This window comes from Schistocerca nitens, chromosome 1, assembly GCF_023898315.1.
Source record: "Schistocerca nitens isolate TAMUIC-IGC-003100 chromosome 1, iqSchNite1.1, whole genome shotgun sequence".
Lineage (NCBI taxonomy): Eukaryota > Metazoa > Arthropoda > Insecta > Orthoptera > Acrididae > Schistocerca > Schistocerca nitens.
This window is the reverse complement of record NC_064614.1, coordinates 19,691,442-19,716,757: the sequence shown is the minus strand read 5'-3', so window position 1 is coordinate 19,716,757 and position 25,316 is coordinate 19,691,442. Positions and strand designations below refer to the sequence as shown.

The following is a 25,316-nucleotide window of genomic DNA, read 5'->3' as shown; positions in this document are numbered from 1 at the left end:
GGTTGAAGATTCTCAGGCTCTACAGTACAGATTCACATGTCAGGTTTGATGCAGTGTTATTGTTTATCACCAAATCCAACACATAATCCTTATCTTTGCTTGCAAAAGGTTTTCATAAAAAGATAATAACTTTATTTCAGCATGCACCCATGTAATATTTTTTATTCAAATCTGATTTCTTTGCAGAGGCTGATGGTGTTGCCAATTGGAAGACCTCTGTCACCTCTGGTGACTAATTTGTTTACACACACTTTGAGGAAAAGCCATGAAACTCTGCTAACTTTAAGCTCAGTATTTGTGTGAGGCATGTAGATGACACATTTGTGATATGGCTCCATGGTGTGGAGGAACTTCATCAGTTCTTTACCACCTTAATTCCATTCTGGAAAACATGTAATTCATGATGGAAATGGAAAACGGTAGATGCCTTCCCTGTTTGGATGTTTTAGTTCATCACAAAACTGTGGCACTTTGGGGCATGGAGTCTGTTGTCAAGCAGACCCCTATCACCATTGATCTGCACTAGTTGTGTAGTTGTGTCCTCAATACACATGTCCATAGGGCACATACCAGGTGACCAACAGGAATCAGATATTTTTCGTTGAGCTAGAGTGGGGGAACCTTCAGCAGTGCTTTTGCTACCAGATACCATTTTAGTAGTGATGGTGCAGTGGGCAGCAGAGCACTGCATGTGACAGTTGTTGATTCAGAGCCTGTATTGTTCAGAAGCTGAAGGGAACAGATAAGCATCAAGAGGAGAGGACTTTACCATCTGAAAGCAAGTGCTGCTTGAAGACACTGTAACTGTGATAATCATTGAGTGATGAGGCTCATTTTCATTTGATTTGGGAGGATAACAAGCAAAATTTTCAATACTGGGTTTCTGAGAATACACTTGTAATTCATGAAACACTGTAACTATGTGCTTGTGATTAGCTGTCTCATCATCATTGCCCCCCCCCCTCCCCCCTGTATTTTCTTGAAGATGAAAATGGTGTCACTGTGACAGTCAACAGTGAACATTATTGCATCCACAGCTGTAACGGCGATGTCTACATGACAATAGGGTCTGTATATGTGTGGATGGATATGTGTGTGTGCGCGAGTGTATACCTGTCCTTTTTTCCCTCTAAGGTAAGTCTTTCCGCTCCCGGGATTGGAATGACTCCTTACCCTCTCCCTTAAAACCCACATCCTTTCGTCTTTCCCTTTCCTTCCCTCTTTCCTGATGAGGCAACAGTTTGTTGCGAAAGCTTGAATTTTGTGTGTGTGTTTGTGTTTGTTTGTGTGTCTATCGACCTGCCAGCGCTTTCGTTCGGTGTATGTGTGCGTGGGAAACATTCCACGTGGGAAAAATATATCTAAAAACAAAGATGATGTGACTTGCCATATATTGAAAATATGTCTGCTTGTGAGATGTCTGCTTGTGTCTGCATATGTGTGGATGGATATGTGTGTGTGTGAGAGTGTATACCTGTCCTTTTTTCCCCCTAAGGTAAGTCTTTCCGCTCCCGGGATTGGAATGACTCCTTACCCTCTCCCTTAAAACCCACATCCTTTCGTCTTTCCCTCTCCTTCCCTCTTTCCTGATGAGGCAACAGTTTGTTGCGAAAGCTTGAATTTTGTGTGTATGTTTGTGTTCGTTTGTGTGTCTGTCGACCTGCCAGCACTTTCATTTGGTAAGTCACATCATCTTTGTTTTTATATATATATATATATATATATATATCGAACGAAAGCACAGGCAACAGTTTGTTGCGAAAGCTTGAATTTTGTGTGTGTGTTTGTGTGTCTATCGACCTGCCAGCGCTTTCGTTCGGTAAGTCACATCCCTTTGTTTTAGATATATTTTTCCCACGTGGAATGTTTCCCTCTATTATATATATATATAAAACACACACACAAAATTCAAGCTTTCGCAACAAACCGTTGCCTCATCAGGAAAGAGGGAAGGAGAGGGAAAGATGAAAGGATGTGGGTTTTAAGGGAGAGGGTAAGGAGTCATTCCAATCTATATATATATATATATATATATATATATATATATATATATATATATATATATATATAGAGAGAGAGAGAGAGAGAGAGAGAGAGAGAGAGAGAGAGAGAGAGAGAGAGAGACACACACTCGCTAATAATGTTTGTAGCCAGCAACAAGGAATTATTCCAGAAAAATTGTGAAATTCACAAGCATAACACAGGATGGGAATAATTTCCACCAAGGCTCTGAAACTCTCACATAAGTCCACAGGGGAGTAACTGAGTCAGGAGAAAAGTATATATCAAGCTTTCCAACAGTATAAAAAAGGAAATTAATAACATGCAAGTATTCAAAAGTAAATGAAAAACACTCCTCAGAGAACAAACTTAATTCCTAGAGTAATAAGAATCCTTTTTAGTAAAAATAGTGGAAAGAAACTCTTTACGTTCATTATGAAGACAAAATTGTGTACTCCTAACATAAGTTACAGTGATAAAATGTAAATTTATTTATATCATAGGTTAAAATGTGCTCTATATACCAATAAAATTCAGGTTGTAACATTGTCCACAGTCAGTTGTTCATAGAAAATAAGTATTTGTGTGATATATGTAATGCTCACATGATTTTGTGTTATTTCATTTGACTTGTTCTTTATTACTAGTACACCATTTGTTCATTATGTAATCAACAGGACCAGATAAAGAAATCAGATAAAATCAAACTGGAAAGGACATCTACATTTAGACTTGGCAAGCTACTGTGAAGTGCATGGCAGAGGGCATATCCCATTGTACTAGTTATTAGGGCTTTCTTCTGTTCCATTCATTTATAGATCATGGAAAAAATGACTACTTAAATACTTGTCTGTATACTGAAATTGCCTTCATATACATACGGGGTGGCAATACATTGCTAGGTTTATCAATTACAGTTGTTTCTATAAACTTTCAAAGTACATTTCCACGCGGCATTTGGATAGTGACCATTGTGTTCTTGGCTTTGACAATACTTGAATTTTTTTTGTGACTTACACATGTTTCAGTTTTATTGTTATTTTTCTCTATATTACTTTTCAGTTTGGTTAACTGTGTTCCATTAGATGAAATATTGGTAACCAGAGAGTTGCTGGTTCAGATCATACCTTAGCATGAGTGTGAAGATAAATCTACTAAGCAAATAGCTCATATTAAACATTTTTAAGGTGCTGATAAAATGAAGAGAAAACAAAAGAAATAAAACACTACAAAATAAATGTAGAAATTTATAGAACTGTAAAATTACAAAATCATGTAGCGTGTTGTGGTCAGAATTCCTCATGAGGCAAAGTAATTGAAATTAATGATATGCAAAGCAACACTACAGAGGGCACATGTTTTTTTGTATTACACTGAAAATGTATTTTTTACCTGTATTTGAGAAAGGTCCATACATTCTGAACTTATACTACTCTATCTCAATATGTGTACACACCCAAATGATGGAAGCTCTAGAAGATTTTGTTGTTGGTCTGTATTCTGCTGCTGCAACGTATCTAATTTTATTTCGTCCAGTTCCTCCAGGAAGTCAAATGTTTCTTGATTCTGTTCATTTGTGGTCTGATCACAAATTTCTTCATTATCTTCTTCTGTCTTTACTGTAATATTATCACACATAAGTTTTTGTACATGTCTTTGGCTACTGAGATCCAAGCCATGGCTGTCATCAACCATTGGTGAAGACACTGTGTCATCATGACTGAAGGAGAGATGTTTTCTCTGTAAGTCTACTCCAAATTGTGCCTGTTGCAAATCTTCTGCTACCTTTGCTGTATTCAGAGTACTGTTACACCACATGTTCAGCCGAGCTTCCTGATCTTCCTTAGATTTTATTACAGTTCCTTGAGGTGGCCTAGAGATTGTCTCTTGTTTAATGTATTCAGATATTTTCTGCTGTACATGCAGCTCAGTAAACAGATTCTGCACATGCAGTGATTTTTTGTTCGATATATTAAGAGGCATTTCTGGTTGCTTTGTTTGCCTAAGCTCTGTAATCACCTGTTCATCAATTGTCTTTGATGTTCTCAGAGCTTTCTTTTGTTTTTGAACATTTCCCTTTTGACACATACCGATTTCAGACTGCCCTTGCATAAGCAATTGTGTTAGTTGTGACATTTTTGGTTGCTCTTTGTGTTTCACTTGCTCTGACTGATCTGTCTGAGAATCCTTCATATTTTCATTGTTCATATAATGGAATTGCTGCTGATGCATACATTCTGACATTTGGTTCACATACTCCTTCCCGTGCACAATTACACCTCTCTGCATTCTTCCTACTGAAGAGCTTTGTGAAGCTTTATGTCCTTCAAAATTCATTGCCCATTGCACGGTGCATTCTTGTTCAAGTGATTCTGATTTTCTTTTGCATCCTCTTTTTGCTTTTACTTTGTTTAACTGCAGGTTCATATCCTGGTGTGGCATTGTTTCTAAGTGTTGGCTCTGTGTAATGATCCCATGTTCATTTCTGTGCTGCTGTAGAGCTGGAACACAGAGTCCATCTTTCAAGGCATGGGCTGTTTCTGCTTGCTCCTGTATCTGTGTCAGAGTTTTCTTCTTTTTCTGAGTGCACTGTGACTGTTGTTGTTGTTCAATATGTGCCTGTATTGCCTGTTTCTGGAGCTCTTCATTCAGTCGCTTCACTGTGTCTTCTTCAGTTTTTCTCTGCTGTTGCTGCCGCAGCTGTTCATTCCTCCTCCTCAGTGTTTCTTCATTCATCCGTATCACTGTGTTTTCCGCACTTTTCCTCTGCAACTGTTGGCTTTGAACTAGCTTCAAGTGCTCCAGTTCATTTTTTTGCTGTTGCTTCTTTGTTGTTTTACAGTTTGCATTATTACAGCATCCACTGTTACTACAAGCAGGTGAAGCTGGAGTTTGTGCTGAGGAATTCGTATCTTGTAGAGCTGACCTCAGGAAGTCACTCTGATATGATGAGGAGGTAGCAGATCTTCCGCTCTGGGTGTATTGTGCCAGGGCAGAACCTGAAAACAATAAATGCAAGTGTTAAAAAAGAACTGCTCATACTCAACTGAGAGCTATTACTTACCTAACAAACTTTGACATAATCATTACATAGAAACAGCTGACAGTTTAACATGAGATTTCACAATAGATAACAAGTACAAAATGCTGAATAAAACAGTGTATTTAAAACCTGGTTGATTTGTGTAATCCCCTTGAAATTTTAATTTTCAGGCATGGCTGTCTAAAACTGCTACATAAACATTGCTACAAGGAAAATGAAAAACATCAGTGAATGGAAATAGTTGTTGTTGTTGTGGTCTTCAGTCCAGAGACTGGTTTGATGCAGCTCTCCATACTATTCTATCCTGTGCAAGCTTCTTCATTTCCAAGTAACTACTGCACCCTACATCCTTCTGAATCTGCTTAATGTATTCATCTCTTGGTCTCCCTCTTTGATTTTTACCCTCCGTGCCACCCTCCAGTACTAAATTGGTGATCCCACGACGCCTCAGAGCATGTCCTACCAACTGATCCCTTCTTCTAGACAAGTTGTGCCACAAATTCCTCTTCTCCCCAATTCTATTCAGTACCTCCTCATTAGTTATGTGATCTACCCATCTAATCTTCAGCATTCTTCTGTAGCACCACATTTCGAAAGCTTCTATTCTCTTCTTGTCTAAACTACTTATTGTCCATGTCTCACATCCATACATGGCTACACTCCATACAAATACTTTTAGAAAAGACTTCCTGACACTTAAATCTATATTAGATGTTAACAAATTTGTCTTCTTCAGAAACAGTTTTCTTGCCGTTACTGGTCTACATTTTATATCCTTTCTAATTCTACAATCATCAGTTATTTCTCCCCAAATAGAAAAACTCATCTACTACTTTATGTGTCTTATTTCCTAATCTAAGCCCCCCAGCATCACTTGATTCAATTACATCTACATCTACGTGATCACTCTGCTATTCACAATAAAGTGCCTGGCAGAGGGTTCAATGAACGACCTTCAAGCTGTCTCTCTACCATTGCACTCTCGAACGGCATGCGGGAAAAATGAGCACTTAAATTTTTCTGTGCGAGCCGTGATTTCTCTTATTTTATCGTGATGACCATTTCTCCCTATGTAGGTGGGTGCCAACAGAATGTTTTTGCAATCAGAGGAGAAAACTGGTGATTGAAATTTCATGAGAAGATCCCATCACAATGAAAAACACTTTTGTTTTAATGATTGCCACTCCAATTTATGTATCATGGCTGTGACACTATTTCCCCTATTTTGCGGTAATACCAAACGATGTCATTTGTCAGTCCCACCTGATGCGGATCCCACACCGCACAACAATACTCCAGAACAGGGCGGACAATCGTAGTGTAAGCAGTCTCTTTAGTAGACCTGTTGCACCTTCTAAGTGTTCCACCAATATGAATCACAGTCTTTGGTTTGCGCTACCCACAATATTATCTATGTGATCGTTCCAATTTAGGTTATTTGTAATTGCAGTCCCTAAGTATTTAGTTGAATTTACAGCCTTCAGATTTGTGTGACATGTCGTGTAATCGAAATTTAGATGAAATCTTGTAGTACTCATGTGAAGAACGTAACACTTTTCTTTATTCAGGGTCAATGGCCACTTTTCGCACCATACAGATATCTTATCTAAATCATTTTGCAAGTCATTTTGATCATCTGATGACTTTATGAGATGGTAAATGACAGCATCATCTGCAAACAATAGACGGCTACTCAGATTGTCTCCTAAGTCGTTAATATAGATCAGGAACAATAGAAGGCCTATAACACTTCCTTGGGGAATGCCGGATATTACTTCTGTTTTACTTGATGACTTTCCGTCTATTACTACGAACTGTGACCTTTCTGACAAGAAATCAAGAATCCAGTTGCACAACTGTGGTGATACTCCGTAGGCACGCAGTTTGATTAGAAGACGCTTGTGAGGAACGATGTCGATCTGGAAATCTAAAAATATGGAATCAATCTGACATTCCCCTTACTACTTCATGAGTATAAAGAGCTAGTTGTGTTTCAAAAGAATGATATTTTCTGAGTCCATGCTGACTATATGTCAATAAATTGTTTTCTTCAAGCTACTTCATAATGTTTGAATACAGTATATGTTCCAAAACCCTACTGCAAATCGATGTTAGTGATATAGGTCTGTAATTCAGCGTATTACTCCTACTTCCCTTTTTGGGTGTTGGTGTGACTTGAGAGATTTTCCAGTCTTTAGGTACAGATCTTTCTGTGAGCGAGTGGTTGTATATAGTTGCTAAATATGGAGCTATTTTATCAGCATACTCTGAGAGGAACCTGACTGGTATACAGTCTGGACCGGATGCCTTGGCTTTATTAAGTGATTCCAGCTGCTTTGTTACACCGAGGATATCTACTTCTATGTTTCTCATCTTGTCAGTTGTTCTTGATTGGAATTCGGGAATATTTACTTCATGATCTTTGGTAAGGAGTTTTGGAAAACCGTGTTTAATAACTCTGCTTCAGTGGCACTGTCATCAGTGACTTCACCGTTGTTATCGCGCAGTGAAGGTATTGATTGTGTCTTGCCTTAGGTGTCCTTTGTTGTATGACCAGAATCTCTCTGGGTTTTCTGCCAGATTTGGAGACAGAATTTCGTAGTGGAAATTATTAAAAGCATCTTGCATTGAAGTACACACTACAGTTCGAACTTCTGTAAAACTTTGCCAATTAGACTACATTCCATTATCCCTGTTTTTCTTTTGTTAATGTCCATCTTATATCCTCCTTTCAAGACACTGTCCATTCCATTCAATTGCTCTTACAGGTCCTTTGCTGTCTCTGACAGAATTACAATTTCATCGGCTAACCTCCAAGTTTTATTTCTTCCCCATGGATCTTAATTCCTCCGCAAATTTTTTCTTTTGTTTCCTTTACTGCTTGTTCAATGTATAGATTGCATAACATTGGGGATAGGCTACAACCCTGTCTCACTCCTTTCCCAACCACTGCATCCCTTTCATACCCCTCGACTCTTATAACTGCCATCTGGTTTCTGTACAAATTGAAAATTGCCTTTTGCTCCCTGTATTTTACCTCTGCCACCTTCAGAATTTGAAAGAGAGTATTCCAGCCAACATTGTCAAAAGCTTTCTCTAACTCTACAAATTCTAGAAAAGTAGGTTTGCCTTTCCTTAATCTAGCTTCTAAGTGAAGTCGTAGGTTCAGTATTGCCTCACGTCTTCCAATATTTCTATGGAATCCAAACAGATCTTCCCCCAAGGTCGGCTTCTACCAGTTTTTCCATTCGTCTGTAAAGAATTCGCGTTAGTATTTTGCTTCTATGACTTATTAAACTGATTGTTCGGTAATTTTCCCTGCTTACACTTTTTGCACTTCCTGACGATCTCATTTTTGAGAAGTTTGTATTCCTTTTTGCCTGCTTCACTTACTGTATTTTTATACTTTCTCCTTTCATCAATTAAATTCAATATATCTTCTGTTACCCAAGGATTTCTGCTAGCCCTTTTTTTTTTTTTATTTACTTGATCCTCTACTGCCTTCACTATCTCATCTCTCAAAGTTACCCATTCTTCTTCTACTGTATTTCTTTCCCGTTTTCTTGTCAGTCGTTCCCTAATGCTCTCTCTGAAACTCTCTACAATCTCTGGTTCTTTCAGTTAATCCGGTCCCATCTCCTTAAATTACCATCCTTTTGCAGTTTCTTCAGTTTTAATCTACAGTTCATAACCAATAGATTGTGGTCAGAGTCCACAATGGAGATAGATACACTGTTATTTTCAGGACCAGAAAGAGTAATGCAGAATGAGTCATGCATTTTGATTCATGGACATTATTTACCCACTTCTCAACCGATTCCCAGCTGTTCATGCAGAGAGAAATGAAAATATATCACTTACACTTAATCAATGACTTATGTCTCGTTTGAGATGGATGAGGATTATATTAGAACTGATTGCTCTGCAATGCAAGCAAACTAATATTATAATTTCTTTACTGCACTGTATCTTCCTCCCCATCATCACCACTAGTCTTAAGAGTTTATGGTTCCTTGTGTAGATCCATGGACTCTTTATATGCAACATGCACAGATTTCACTGGGAGAGTCAAATACGGAACATTTGAATAAAAATAATGTGCTCTATGAGTTAAAATTATGCACAAAAACAAGAAAAGAGAGAACACCTTTCTTTATCGATATATATAGTGTTCTCTGAGATAACATTATCCACAAAACCTAGAAAAACATAGAACAACTTGCATTCTACAGCACATTCTTTCAGAGGCAGGGGCAGTTACTTACAGGATGTTCAAAGACCAGGTTGTCACTGAATAAGTGAAGTCTGTGGATCAGAGAGCTGAAAACCAAGGTCCGTAGTCATTTCTAGGAACAGTGCTAAAGATTGTGAGCGTCATCAAAACAAAACAAGCAAGGGAGGCTGTTCTCACTCTCACTGTGAGTTGTTAGAAGGAAAAAGGATTGATGGGAATCAATGCATATGGCATTATTTGTACTGACATGTGCACTGTGGGGACTCAGTCACTGTCTGTTCAGCATGTTTAATAAATTGCCCAGACATACAGACTGAGACACATACAACTATTGGTGGCTGATGGTTGGAGGTACAATATCTTTGTTGCATGCAGTCTGTGAAAACCAATTCATAGATGTTGGCCACTGATGGAATCATGTATATGATTGGTGTTAACCCCCTCAACATCACTTAAGGCCTGAAGATGGTGTACTGAAGCACATGAAACACATCAAAAGGACCGCTGTAGGTGTTCCATTTTATTACATAATCACATTATAGGACATCAGAGTGTAGTATGGTGCTAACCAATTATCTGTGCAAATTTAAGCAGATGAGATTCGATCTGGCCATAAACCATAGGTTATTAAACATCAAAGTGCTGTTAAAACGTTTGAACTGTAAACTTGGTGTGGACCGCATCATAAACATTTTTCAGACAGATTTCATGGAGGCACAGCTATGCTATAGGATGTATTTCGCATTCTCAATAAACACATAATTTAAACTTATCAAACTATAGCTGTAGGAGCATCTTATTACCACAACACTAAAGAATATTATAAACAGAAATTTTTCTAACCATAGGCGGAAAGTGGATCTGATGTGCTGGAATGTATAGAAGGTGCCGGAGGAAGTGCAGCAAGTGGCGTTGCTGATCCAAGGCTGCCACGGGCCAGTATCTGGTGATCAAGCTCAGCAAGGGCATGTCTGAACTCTTTGTGTCCCCTCATTTGTTGATATAGTTGTGTTCCCAGTTGATCAACATGTGGTGTCAGATTGGTTTGTAACTTCGGCAATAGGCCTAGTTTGAGAGCTTGCTGCTGATAAACTGATGTCCAAAAGCTCTTCATAAACTTCTCTCTTTCTTCAGGTGTGCTTTTAAGTCCCAGATAAGGTGCTACAGATGGAAATGGATCTGGCAACATTAGTCTCCCGCTGGTGGCTAACAGTCCAGTATTTGTTTCTCTTGTAGCAACATCCATCACCTGTCCAGTAGATGGCAGCAGTGCTGTGTGGGGATCCTTTGGTGGTACACTCAGGGATGACTGTCCTGGGTGTACATGTAAAGCATCACCAAAGGATCCTTCCATATACCTGTCAACAAAAGAACAGCTATAACAAATAATATAGTATTTTATCATTTAAGGCCAAAAAATTATGATTACATGCACAAGAATTTAACTGTTGTAATGCAAAAAGGAAAGTTGCCACTAACCATATAGCAGAGATGCTGAGTCACAGATAGGCACAACAGAAAGACTGTCACAATAAAAGATATCGGCCAACAAGGCCTTTGTTGAAAATAGATGACACACATGCAAACACAGCTCACATACACATGACAGCAGCCTCTGGCAGCTGAAACAACACTGCGAGCAACAGCAACTGCCTTGTCTGTTTTCAGCAAAGGCCTTGTTGTCCAAAATCTTATACTGTGACAGTCTTTTTGTTTGAATGCATTGAATAAAATGTTCTCGGGTTTCCAACTGCGTCAATTGCTTAAACTACATGAGCTTTCAGCCATGCACTCCTTGGCCATTGTCAAGTGTTATGACTGCCAGTGGGCTGTTGGTGCGCCCTTATATATGCCATGCCATCAGCAATCATCATCCAGCACAGAAGTGCACAGTATTACAAACATTGGTGCAATGTGCAAGAGTAATATCAGACGACGACAACCTGCCCCACAAACTGAGCCACCTATGCAAGGTTTTCAAGAATAACGACTACAGGGCCCATCAAGTGAAAGAAGTGATTTCTGGGAAATATCAGAATAAGACCACCGACGAAGAGCAGGAAAAGAAACTTGCTTTGCTGCCATTCTGTGGCTCTGTGTCGGACAAGATAAGCCGCCTATTGAAAAGACACAAAATCAAATCCCTCTTCAGGCCTCCAACAAAAATCCGTCAATTACTGAGAGCAGTTAAAGACGCAGTAGGTCTCAGAACACCTGGAGTTTACGAAATACCTTGTGAGTGTGGCCAGAAGTACATCAGACAAACAGTGCGCACTGTGGAACAACGCAGGAAAGAACATGAGAGGTATTATTGCCTACGCTATCCAGAGAAATCTGCGTTAGCTGAGCATGCGCTAGAAAACGGTCACCACATAAAATTTGGTGATACCTCTGTTGTGGCTCACACTAACAGCTTCTGGGACAGTGTGTAGGTTTAAGCAATTGACGCGGTTGGAAACCTGAGAACATTTTATTCAGTCTTATTGTTGTGTCTATCTGTGACTCAGCATCTCTGCTATATGGTGGGTGGCAACTATCCTTTTCATAATATTGTTACATTCCATCCTGGACTTTCCATTGTTTGATTTTTAACTGCCATAGTGGTTAGATGTGATCATTGTTCTGATGTCATCAGCAGCTCGTTGCTGTTGCTGTTTGCTATTTTGAACAATAGGGAATCCAGGATGGAGTAATGACAGTGTTATGAAATGGCTTGATTGCTACTCACCATACAGTGGGGATGTTGAGTCGCAGACAGGCACAATAAAAAGACTGCTAAACAAATAAGCCTTTGGCTAAAAGGTCTTCTTCTGAATTTGACAACACACACACACACACACACATGCGCGTGTGACCACTTTCTCTGTCTCTGAGTCTGGCCTCGGCAACCAGTGACAATGGTCATGTGTATGTGAGTTGCATTTGCATGTGTGTGTGTGTGTGTGTGTGTGTGTGTATGTGTGTTTTAAAGTTCAGAAGAAGGCCTTTTAGCCAAAAGCTTACTTGTCTAGCAGTCTTTTCATTGTGCCTGTCTGCGACTCAACATCTCTACTATATGGTGAGTAGAAATCTATCCTTTTCGTAATAAAAGTTGAATCTTGTCATAGAGGCGACATGCAAAGGAATCAAATTGGCCACAGATTTTTTTTTTTAATTACAGTGCAGGGACTCATGTGTTTTTATGAGTGGTTCAGCAGTGCTTCAGATATTTATTGATACACAAATAAAAATGAGGATTGGAAAAGTGGAGTTAAAAAATTTAAGTGACGCTACGTGGGTCTGTCACTATTCTTCATGTCTGGCTGTGAGGAAGACAACTGGAGCCATCATTGTAACGCTAGTAAACATTCAGGCAGAAAATTCCAAACAAGCTGCAGGAGCATCAGAATCCAGTGCAAAGTTGAATTTTTCTTTTGTTTTTCATTTATGCCTGTTCACGTGTTTGCTAAATAAGTGCACGCCATTCTCTGATTTACTTGAGGGGAAAGACTGTGATACTGTTAATGCAATCAACTTAATAGATGCTACAAGGGATCAGTTCAAACAAATGTGGGAATCAGATGCAAGTTTCACATATGTATGTAAAAGAAAGTGTAGAAGTGGCAACAAAAATAGGTGCTGATATAACTCTTCTCTTGGAAGAATTCAAAAGTTGCCAAAACATCTTGGAGTATGTGTGTGTGATTTGCCAAATAAAGGTAGCCTGGAACCTATACATTCGACTGATTTCAAATCTTTAGTATTTGATAAAGTTTTACATATAATGGACACTGAACTTGAGAGATGTTTTACTTCAAACTTGAGAGATGTTTTACTTCAAACTCTGGAATCACTTGTCTAAAGCCAGAAAGTGAATATTTTTTGTGAATGAACAAATGTTACTGCCACAATACTATGAAAAGCTATTCTTTTGATAATATTGTTACTCTTTTGGTAATAATGTTACAGTCCATCCTGGATTTTCCATTGTTTAAATGTTACTGTCATTGGCACAAAATTATTCATGTAATACTGAATAATTGGAGGCAGAAATTAAGATATTAAAAAATCTTATCATTAGACATGAACAGCATAACAGAGTGAAGACTGACAATTTACCTGCATTGCTCAAGGTTTTAGAGCAATATAAACTAGTGTTACATGATTTGAAGAAATTAAATCAAATAGTAGTGACTATTCCACATTTCTCTGTGTCTTGTGATAACCATTTTTTGTGTATGTGATATGTAAAAAAAATATTTAAGGAATTCATTGTCTAAATGAATTTTATTCATAGTGGATGCTGTTGAACTCCGTGACTGTTCCTTTATAGGGTATAGAAGTCACAATACTGGTAGCGGAAATTTTTCTACACCCTATAATTCATTTTCTGATGAACAGCTAAGGTTTATTTGTCTATTCTTGAAATAGAAAGGGCTGTGACGAAACTGTTGATGTGCAAAGAGTAGTTGATAAATTAACCACCAGTCACAATAACAGAAGGATTAATGGAACAATGGAAAATCAAGCATGGAACGTAACAATATTATGTTAAGGAAAGTTGTTACTCATCATATAGCAGAGATGCTGAATTGCAGATTGGCACAACTAAAAGACTGTTGCAAATAAAGGTGTCACCCAGTAAGTAGTTGATAAATTAACCACCAGTCACAATAACAGAAGGATTAATGGAACAATGGAAAATCAAGCATGGAACATAACAATATTATGTTAAGGAAAGTTGTTACTCATCATATAGCAGAGATGCTGAATCGCAGATTGGCACAACTAAAAGACTGTTGCAAATAAAGGTGTCACCCAGTAAGACCTTCATCAAAAATAGACGACAGACACATGTACACACACTCTCAAGCAAACGCAACTCACACACACATGACTGCATTCTCTCTACCTCTCGTCATGCCCTGAAATGAAAAATGTCCTGCTACTATCCTTCCCACTCCTCCCACAGTGGTATACCACTGTCCACCGAACCTACACAATATACTCATCCGTCCCTATATGACCCCTGCTCCCAACCCCTTACCTCATAGCTCATATGCCTGTAATAGACCTAGATGCAAGACCTGTCCCATACATCCTCCCACCACCACCTACTCCAGTCCAGTCACAGACATCATCTATCCCAGCAAAGACAGGGGTACCTGTGAAGACAGTCATTTGATCTACAAGCTAAACTGCAACCACTGTTCTGCATTCTATGTGGGCATGACAACCAACAAGACGTCTGTCTGCATGAATGGCCACCGACAAACTGTGGACAAAAAACAAGTGGACCACCCTGTTGCTGAGCACTCTGTCAAACATGACATCCTTCATTTCTATGACTGCTTCAGAGCCTGTGGTATATGGATTCTTCCCACCAACACCAACTTTTCTGAACTGCGCAGGTGGGAACTTTCCCTGAAATATATCCTATGTTTCCGTAACCCTCCTGGCCTCAACCTTCATTAGTCATTGTCCTCACCCATCCAACCCCTTCCCTGTTCCCATTCCAGCACTACACGGCCCTCATTCCACTATCACACCAAGTCTTTTTACTTGTCTCCTTTTCTGCAACCCCACCACCCTCCCACCTCTCCTTAATCCTCTGTCTAACCTACCACCTGTACATAGCTGCCCTGCACTCTCTCCACCTCATCCCTGTGCACTCCCCAGCAGCACTTCACTGTCCTCCACTCATACCCTACTATCTCTCCCCCACCCCACCCCAGCTTCCTCCTTACCCCCACCCAGTCACAACTCCCATCATGTACTTGTACTTCTGCTCATAGTGTGGCTTATGTTACCTGAGACTGGAGTCGTGTGTGTGAGTTGCATTTGCATGAGTAAGTGAGTGAGTGTGTGTGTGTGTGTGTGTGTGTGTGTGTGTGTGTGTGTGTGTGTGTGTGTGTGTGTGTCGTCTGATTTTGACGAAGGCCTTACTGGCTGAAAACTTTATTTGTGACAGTCTTTTTGTTGTGCCTGTCTGCAACTCAGCATCTCTGCTATATGGTGGGAAGGATTAATCTGTTTTAAAAGTAAGTAATCACCTGTTTGTTATTTTTCATAGTTTTTCACTTTTTTCTCAGTGATACCAATTTTTCTGCTTTCCAACTGAACATAAAATTACTGTAATCTTGAAAATGCTTGTTTTGAGGCATAATTTGCTTTCGGTGTATTGTATGTTGGGACGTATTGGAGTATGTTATATACAGACATTATATTGTGGCAGTTTTAGGTAGAGGATGTTTTGGTCTGTGGTTCCTAAAGATACCAGCAGAGGTCATGCCTGAACTACACGTTTACAGTACTGTCAACCTCAGCAAACAGTTGCTCTGTAGTTTTTGATGAATGTTTTGTGTACTCTGCTTTGCTTTGTGTTGTGCATTCACTGTTGTTTACTCTTCTTAGTTTGAGATGAGTGAAGACACTAAATATGGTCCTTGGTGGGGTTCGAGTATGACCTTCACAACTCGAGTATGACCTTCACAACATCAGAAGGGATTGGCATCCCTTATGTACATTACTTTAGCCCGTCTACTATGATGCAGTGTCTGAAATACCTTTCAAGACTTCACTATTAATAGTGTATATGTGTATTGGAAGATGTAGCTTATGTATATAGTTTTACTTTAGTTTCCTATACAAGAACTGAAATATTATTTCACCATTACAAGGGAGTATGTGTATTAGAAAATATGATTTATGTATTCAGTTGCACTGAAGATTCTGATGCATGGATATCAATATTTGTCAGTATTTTAGTGTTGGTGTACATGGAAATATAGTTACAGACGTTGGTGTGCTGGGGTTTCTGAATTTGTTATTGTTCATTTTTTTGTAATGTTTGTGTTGTCCCCATTCAAAAGCCCTATGTTTTCACCGTGCTCCTGATGATTTGTTTGAAATGGAAAGAACATGTCAGGCAGAAGAGGATGACATAGCAAGTAATGAAAGATACCCTTATACTCGTATTTATGGCCACAGCACTAAACATAAATTGGAAATGTTATAGAAATGAAATGTCATTCTAATATTTTACTGCCTCTTAAGTCACTATTATTAAGTTACTGATGTAAATTAACTGTCACAAGTGCTTTTTTTACAAATACTTTCATCCAAGATGGAATGGCTTTTGAGTCTGTTACTGTATGCTTAAAATACCAACAAAAAGATAGAACCAGTCACTGGCTTCAGTATATAACTACAATGCATTTCGATCATTTCAGTGATTACTGTGTAACCTTCAGTTGCTATATACTCAAATTACATTGATTTACATTCCTTTTATCACCAACAAGTAAAGTCACTGTGATGTTTTGAATCTTGCAATTTTTATTTCTGCATTGAAAAGGTTATCCATATCCATATTATTAAACTTCTAATCCAGGGCACAGTTACCAAACCCATTTGCAGGTTGCCTACCAAATTTGATTTTCAATATTTCATGTAATTATTGACCCACTTTAAAAATCTAAAAGCTGCCATAATCTACTCTTTAAGAGGCACAATCTTTTGTTAGAAGCTTAACACAATAAGACAACTACTACAGTTATAAACTGTGTGTTTGTCTTGAGGCAACATAACTGATAGCATGCAAATGCCTGGACTTTATTTACCCAGTATTTAAGAATGAAAGAATGCAGGAACTTCCAACAAACTGTACACATTATTTCGAACCTTTCAAAAAAAGTTTTTGCTGACACCCTCCACATAAAGATGAAAGACAAAAGTTTACTGCTTACTGTATTTCCACTGTCCATGCAGTAATACAGCAGCATCAAGGTATGATAGTTTAATTTATTACTTCTTTACTACTAACTATATTTGCAACACACTTTGCAGACAGTATCCACATAAATCTCTGAATGTACCTGCAAAATTGTGACATGGTGTGACACATACAGTTCAGGAGATATGATGACATAGACACTGAGATGTGTGAAAAACTAGCTTTTGCTTCAAATGGGGCACTAATTACCCATATTATATTAATTCAGTATCTGATAGTGAGAGCACTTAATAACTTCCAACAAATTTTAAGCATAATTTCAAACCTTCCCTAAACTTTTTCTCTTTTACATGCTTATTTAACATATTAAATCAGGTGTTACGTAATCAGATGTTTGAAGCTGTTTCATACATAGGAGTTTGATTCTTTCACTGGTTTTTACTAAAATTTTACTTGTTACTGCCATTATACATTGAAATCAATATTGTTTACTGTTTATCAAGGAAAAATAATGATAACTTGAGCCAATGATCAAGATGGCGTCGCGTGTCGAAGTGTGTATAAATAGTTCCACGGTAAATGGCTACATATCAAGTATAAATTGTATAAAGTGCAATAACTACATCGCAAAAGGTATCAAGTTATGTGCAGTGTCGCAAAAATGGATTCATACAAAGTGTTTCGCGGGAACGGAAGAATGGGATGCGAAATGTGACTGTGGCATGGAATGCTGCGATCTTCTAACGGTAGCTTTGTCAAGATACGATAACTGCATAGAAGAAAGTGTTACTACATCACTTCAGCAAGCCCTTGTGCTTGCAAATCGTTACGTAAATAAGTTAGAGGAACTGATAAAGCAGCGGAATTATGACGGTTTAAAAAACGAGTGTAATGAAAACATACCGGCAATTTTCGATTCAAACAAAACTTCTGCTAGTAGTAAACGAAATCTTTTAGGCGGTTTGACATCGTCAGTAAATAGAGTGCAAAGAAAAACGGGTAATAAAGACACGACAGGAGGAAATGTGAACTCAAAAAATAAGACATATGAAAGTGAATCTAGATCATCTGTGTGTTCTAACGAGAGAAATGTTTCTCCAAAGTGTACTATAAAAACGACAGAACGAGGGCACCTGGAGAACAACAAATATCAAGTCTGTGTATTAGGTGACAGTCATGCAAAGGGTGTGGCACAAATAATAAATGATCGGCAGCCGCAATTCAGAGTAACAGCCATTGTCAAACCTGGTGCTCCCCTTAGTGAAATAGTAAATAATTGTGAAAACTTAGTTAAGACTGGAACATGCTGTGTGCTAATAGGTGGAGCAAATGACATATACAAAAATGAAAGCCAACTAGCGACAAGGGCACTTCAAACAACTCTAAAAAAGCTGTCAGATCCAAATTTAAAGGTTCTCGTTGTAAGTGTGCCACATAGATATGATCTGATCGAGGAATCATGTGTAAACAAAGAAATAAAGTCAACAAATAATAAATTCAGGAAGATCTGCTGTGCTTTTAAGTGTGCAACTTTTGTGGATGCAAACAGCTCAGTGAGAAATCATTTCACGAGGCATGGACAGCACAGGAACTATTATGGAAAAAAGATGATGGGTGAAAAGATACTAGAAGAAATAAGCCGCATAACAGTAGAAAAGTTCCCTAAAATCCCACTCCAAATGAGGGCAGAAGCAGAAGAAATGAAAACCTTAACAAGAGCAACATTTGCTGAAGCACTAAAAACATCATCATCTGCTATTGTAAATATTAAAATGTCATCAGCTGCCACAGCTAATATAAACAATCAATCAGCATCATCCACTTCAAGTAGGAAAAGCAACAGAAACAAGAAACCTGTGGTACAACAGGATTTTTGGTATCCAGCCATAATGAAAACTCCAAGATAACAGTGTTAAACGAAAGGAGAAATACCACCAGTGCTCACTCCCCTGTTCTAAAGATTATGACTCTAAATGTGCAGTGCCTCAAGAACAAATATTATGAACTTGAAATAGCAGTAAGTAACACCCAACCTGATGTCTTGTGTATTACTGAACATTGGTGTAAGGACCAAGAAATTAGTAGTATTCATATTAATCCATTTAAACTGGCAAATAATTATAGTAGGAAAATTGCAAAAGGTGGTGGAGTCGGTATTTACCTTAGACAAGAGTTAGAATTTAAAAAGAGATGTGAAGCAGAGAACTTAAGTATTGAAAAGTTTTTTGAAGCAGGTGCCGTCCAGCTATATGGCCTGATGAAAAAAGTCATAGTCATAACAGTGTATAGGTCACCATGTGGAAACATAGAAGTCTTTTTTGATAAATTAGAATTGTTGCTAAACACTATTTACAAAAAAGGAACTGTGATTATTCTTTGTGGTGATTTCAGTATTAATCTTCTAGTTGAAAGTCAACAAAAAAGGCAATTTTTGGACATATTAAAGAGTTTCAACATGTCGCCACACATAAACAATTCAACTAGAATAACAAACACCTCCAATAGCCTCATAGATAACATTTTCTCAAATATGTCAGAAACTGACATAGAGGTAACAAACATAGATTTAGGATTGTCTGACCACAATGCTCTCACCATTGAAATCCCTTTAAGGTCAAAGGAAGATAAAGGTGTAAATAATATTTACAAAAGAAACTTCTCTGTGGACAGCTGTCATCAGTTCATAAGTATCTTAGAAAATGAAAATTGGTTAGATGTTATGAAACAGTCAAGTACAGATGAGGCATATAGTGTATTTGCATCGATTTATATGATGAACTTTGAGATGTGTTTTCCAAAGAAACTGACCAGAATCAAGTCTACTGGATACGTAAAGTCAAGTTCTTGGATGACTCTTGGAATTAAGAAATCATGTGAAAACATGAAAAAACTGAATTCAGAGTTGAGGGAGTGTACAAATATTAATTTTATAGAATATGTAAAGAGGTATAGGAAAATATACCGCAGAGTAATTGCAAATGCAAAGTTATTAAGTAATAATATGGAAATAAAACAGTCGAGAAATAAAACTAAAATAGCATGGGAAATTGTGAGAAAAGAAACCGGGGTACCTACCAAAGACAAGGAAATTATTCTAAAAGATGAGGAGAATAAAATGGTAGATAAATATTCCATGCCTAATTATATAAATGATTACTTTTTAAATGTACCCCAGACATTAAGCAGGAATCTTGGGGAGCAGATTAAGATGGAAGCACCCAAGGCAGCCAGCAGTATGATGGCAGTTCCAACAAACGAAAAGGAAGTTTTAAAAGTGATTAAAAGTCTGAAGTCCAAGATGTCAGCTGGAGTAGATGAGGTGCCAATAATATTAGTAAAGAAAACAGCTAATCAGATAGCAAAACCATTGGCGCACATAGCAAACTTGTCAATGGCTGAGGGCGTGTTTCCACAAAAACTGAAAATTTCTAAAGTCATTCCCCTGTTACGAAAGGGTGATAATCTTAAAATAGAAAACTACAGACCTGTCTCACTCCTCTCAACTTTCTCTAAAGTTTTAGAGATACTAATGAAATATAGAGTCACACATTATCTTAATATGCACAACCTGATAAACGGTAATCAGCATGAATTTCAAGCTGGGAGAAATACCGAAACAGCTGTACTAGAATACACAAAAGAAGTAATCACTAAATTGGAAGAGGGAAATAGTGTAGTTGGAATAAATCTAGATTTGTCAAAAGCCTTTGACACTGTTGACCACAGCATACTTTTGAAAAAGTTTGAAGCTATAGGTATTAGAGGACTGGTAAAAAAGTGGTTTGAGTCTTATCTGGAAAAGAGGATGCAGGTGGTTGAAATTACAGCACCAAATATTAATCAAAAAATTAAACTGAGATCAGATCCAAGGGAGGTCACAGTAGGAGTACCCCAAGGAAGTGTATTAGGCCCCTTGCTGTTCCTCATTTACATTAATGATATTCAGGTGTCAGAGAGAAAAGCTAGAATCATGTTATTTGCTGATGATACTAGTTTAATAGTTAGTGATACGAAGCAGTCATTGCACAGTACTGTGAACCATGTCCTACAAGATATACACAAATGGTTTGGTGCTAACAAGCTAACACTGAATGCAAAAAAAACTAATTATTTGCAATATGGAAAAATAAGTGAACAGGACGACCTAAATCCCACCATGGAGGGCAAACAACTTGAAAGAGTACAGTGTGCAAAATTCCTGGGTATGCACATTGATGAGAAGATTAATTGGAAGGACCATGTGGTGAACTTAGCACTAAAACTAAATTCAGCATGTTTTGTGCTTAGAATAATTTCAAGAGTTTGTAGTAATGACTGTACCAGATTAGTATATTTTGGCTATTTTCAGTCCATTGCATCCTATGGGATAGTATTCTGGGGAAAAACAAATTGTCGTCTAAATGAGATTTTCAAATTACAAAAACGTGCTATTTGGATAATGACCCACAGCCCACCTCAAACACATTGTAGGCCCCTTTTTAAAGCATTGAAAATTTTAACAATTCCATCATTATACATTCTGAAATGTCTGTTGGTGATCAAAAGAAATCAGGACAAAATGAAAACCAATACAGACTTCCATAATTACGATACACGGCAATGTAAAGATCTCCACATACAAGCTGTAACAAGGACCCGAAGCCAGAAACATGTATGTAATCAAGGCATCAAACTTTTTAATGCACTACCAAAATATATCAAAGAGCTGGAAAATGAGGATAAATTTAGAACTGTTCTAAAGAACCACATGCTTGACAAATGCTATTACAGCATAAGCGAATATCTCTGCGCAACTGTATAAAATATATGTTTAAGTTAATGTGACAAATGAAATTACATCAGTGCATAATAAATTATGTTATAAAAACACTTATTAGTTGTATATTGTATTAAACATAAGATAGATAAATATGAATTCAGCACAGATACAAATTTTGTAAAAATATTATATAGTTGTTAAAATGTACCCTGACAAATCCTATATCACAAATGTGATCATTGGGATGATAATAAATAAATAAATAAATATTTCAAGTTAGTAAAAGACGATTAGAAAGGGTGTTCAAGAGGGCATGACAAACCAGATGTTGCCCTTGACTGAAGAAAAAATGGCAAACAGAAGTTCAGTATGCTGCAAATACATGGAGCCACTCAATGAAATTTTATCTCAATGATACAGGTACATGAATTCACACAATAACTACAAATATACAATGACTATAAATACACAGTAATAAATTTAATGTGCACTACTAAACAAATATGGCATTTTATGATATCTGTTATAATGAATTTATTGGCATAATTATTAACATCAATAAATTAATGTTTTAAACTATATTTTGTCCTCCATATTTTTCAATGTGAACTCAAGGCTAGGCCCACCCTTGGCCCATCCATGTGACAGTAAATGCATAAACTGTCAAATGTTAATCATTGTGAGATTTGTCGGGGCAAATTTGATGGGAAAGCTAGTAAAATACTTGATAGGCCTCTCTCATCAGCCTCTACATCATTCAGACAATGTAAGAGAAGTATATCAAAGGAATATTGAGGCCCCTCTGGCAAAATTGGAAATAGTGTATTCCTAATCGCATAGGATGAAAGGAAAAAAGATTGGTGAGGAATGGTAACAAGTAAACAGCGGAATGAATGACAGATATAAAAGTCCTGTTGTTAATTGGAATAATTACTATGGGCAGTTTGAAGTTTCATAGGAAAGCATTATTATTTAGTATAGGTTGTAAAGTTCCAAGAAACAGACCAAATTGACATAGTGAAGAGACTGATACCAGATTTGATTAACAGTGTTTGATGCAATTTCAGTTCAGCAATGTGTGATAAAACTTTACTGATGAATTACTTAATACATTTGGACCGTTTTTGTCACAACACTATCTTTAGTGCAGAAGCAATCTTTTCAGCTGTGATTTTTTTTTTTTTCTTTTAGCAAACGTTAACATGATATTTCGTAACTAAAATCCATCATTTTAATCTTTCACTTCCAGAATAAATAACAGCAGCAAAAAATAGATCTTAACTGTGGTAATTACCATTGCTTTTCTTTTATACTTCTTATTAAAGTGCAGGCTGAAAAATTCAAAGCTACTCAGAATTATCAGAACTCTATTTGAAGGGTTAAAGTAATCATTTAAATCTCATTACCTTGCATTCACTTTGCCTAAGCTATAATTGACTTGGAGGTGTTTGAGTTTCGTAACATCAGTTTCTGTCATTTCATGTTGAATTGCCATTGCCTTGCGTGAAACACAACATATGTTCTGTGGTATTTTGCAATGTGTAATGAAAGGATGAACCAAAACGAGGCAGAAACACTCTCTACATCAAAAGCACAACTTGTGAGATGTCATATTGTGATGGTGTTTTCAGTTAAAGCCCATTTTTTAGGGAGTTTATATTATGACCTACACCTTTGAAAATATATGCTGTTACTAAGCAGCACAATGAAAATTAGTTGTTATTAGTAAGTATTGTTTTAATAAAATGTTGGAAAACATCATGTTTGTGGTTAAAGAATTTCAGTGTTCAGTTATTTTCATGTTGTAACTTGGTGTTGTGAAAGTACATTGTTTTAAGGCAACAGCACATTGAACACTCATCAAAAAAGCGCCAGTTTTGGAAGGATTTGTTATAATTAAAGGTAGGAAGTGCATAAAACAAAAGCTGGCTTAAATACTGTTTGTTTACTGACCAGTTTCAGTTGATGACCATGTTCACAGTAATCAAATATGCAATTGTAAAACCAAGAGTACATATCATACATTTTCTGAAATCCAAGATACATAATTAAAGTCAAGTAGAACAATTCTGAACACAGTAACTGAGTTGAATGTAACTACAAATGAAGATATCAAACTGGTTCAGGATGGTCAACAACAGACTCTCACACATAAAGAGATATATGTGGACTGATGACTGAAATCAGCATTAGTGTTGTGCATTTCCTCAAGATGTTCATAGTTAAATGTCACATAGTAACACAGCAGAAATTAAAGCTCTCAGAAGATTGTTACATGATATATATGATTGTTTGTTGCAGAAGTTATGTGGTTTTTTTTTTTTTTTTTTTTTTTTTTTTTTTTTTTTTTTTTCCAGGGCTTTGAGTCTTTCTCAGTAAATTAATTGAAATAACTTTTTTTTGTAATACTCAGTGTTATGTAAATGTAAATGCACTCTCTCACAAGTGTGAGTTTGTCCAATTTTTTGAGATGTTATAAGCTGCTATCCTTACTGACGGGACATGGAACTTTATTTAGTCTTATAACATGTTCATTGGATATTGAAATTAATAAATATGTGTACTACGGACAGAACATGGTTATCATATGGACAAGGGAGGATACACGTGTTTTAAAAGAGCTAACGTAGAAATTTTACACACGTCCACTTTCATAAACAGTCTGTGTGTCTTGGGAGCCAGTTACAGCTAACAGCTGCTACTGAAGAATGCTAGTCACAAATCTAGTTAACTAGTACGTCCCAAGTGATGCAGGTGGCATGTTTCATGAGGCTGGATTTCCCATACACATCAATGCCAGTTGTCAAATGAGCAAGTTGTAGATCATTTGTTCCGTCTCAGTTATCTCATTGCTTTGGTAGCAGTCAAACTTGTTAGTTGTAAATCAGTTATTTCAAAGTTCTTTAGGAGCAGTTCTATTAAACTCTCTGTGTGTTGTAGCTGATTCAGCAGCAGGTAAACAACAAGAAATGAACAACAATTGTTCCACCATAGTAGGGAAGGACCATTGATATACACACACACCAATGGAGTACAATGGGCATTCTTTCAGGTCCTGTGCTACTCTCCTTCTGAATGTTCCTAGTGGCAGGGATTGCACTTCTTGATGCAGTGAGTTGAACATCTTTAGGGTAACCACTGGAAAGCTGTCTTGCGTTCCTGTCAGTCGACACCTGGGTATTTCGATGCTCCTCTTGTTACGGGCATTGTGATTGTGTATATCCTGCCTCACGCTGAAGTGAAGACTCCTCGGTTTTCTTTCACGCTGATGAGACATAAGAACACATACTAGCTGAAGACTGTCATAATTCCTAACTGCTTGAATATAGGTGTGCAGTGCTCCTGTCTTTTGTTTGATGTGATTATTCTGAGAGCTTTTTTCTGTAGAATTAGCACATCCTTACAATCTGCAGAATGTCCCCATAACAGTAGGCCATAATTGATGTGGCTATGGAATAGGGAATAGTATACTGTTATGAGGTATTGGTCACTCAATACACCTTTTAACCTCCTCAGAAGGTATATTACACGGGAGAGCTTGGAACACATTTACACTATGTGTTCG

The 25,316-nt window shown here is 37.4% G+C and overlaps 1 protein-coding gene across 1 annotated transcript in view; it reads right to left on the bottom strand.

Annotated features, from left to right (window-relative positions):
* The window catches only part of LOC126249995 (mucin-6-like), a 323,978-nt gene that overhangs the window by 26,057 nt on the left and 272,605 nt on the right, over positions 1-25,316 (bottom strand). The window contains exons 9-10 of the mRNA XM_049951522.1: positions 10,122-10,636; positions 3,458-5,000 (exon numbers count right to left, since the gene is read on the bottom strand). Coding sequence (XP_049807479.1) covers positions 3,458-5,000; positions 10,122-10,636 — 2,058 coding nt within the window. The remainder of the gene's footprint in view (positions 1-3,457; positions 5,001-10,121; positions 10,637-25,316) is intronic.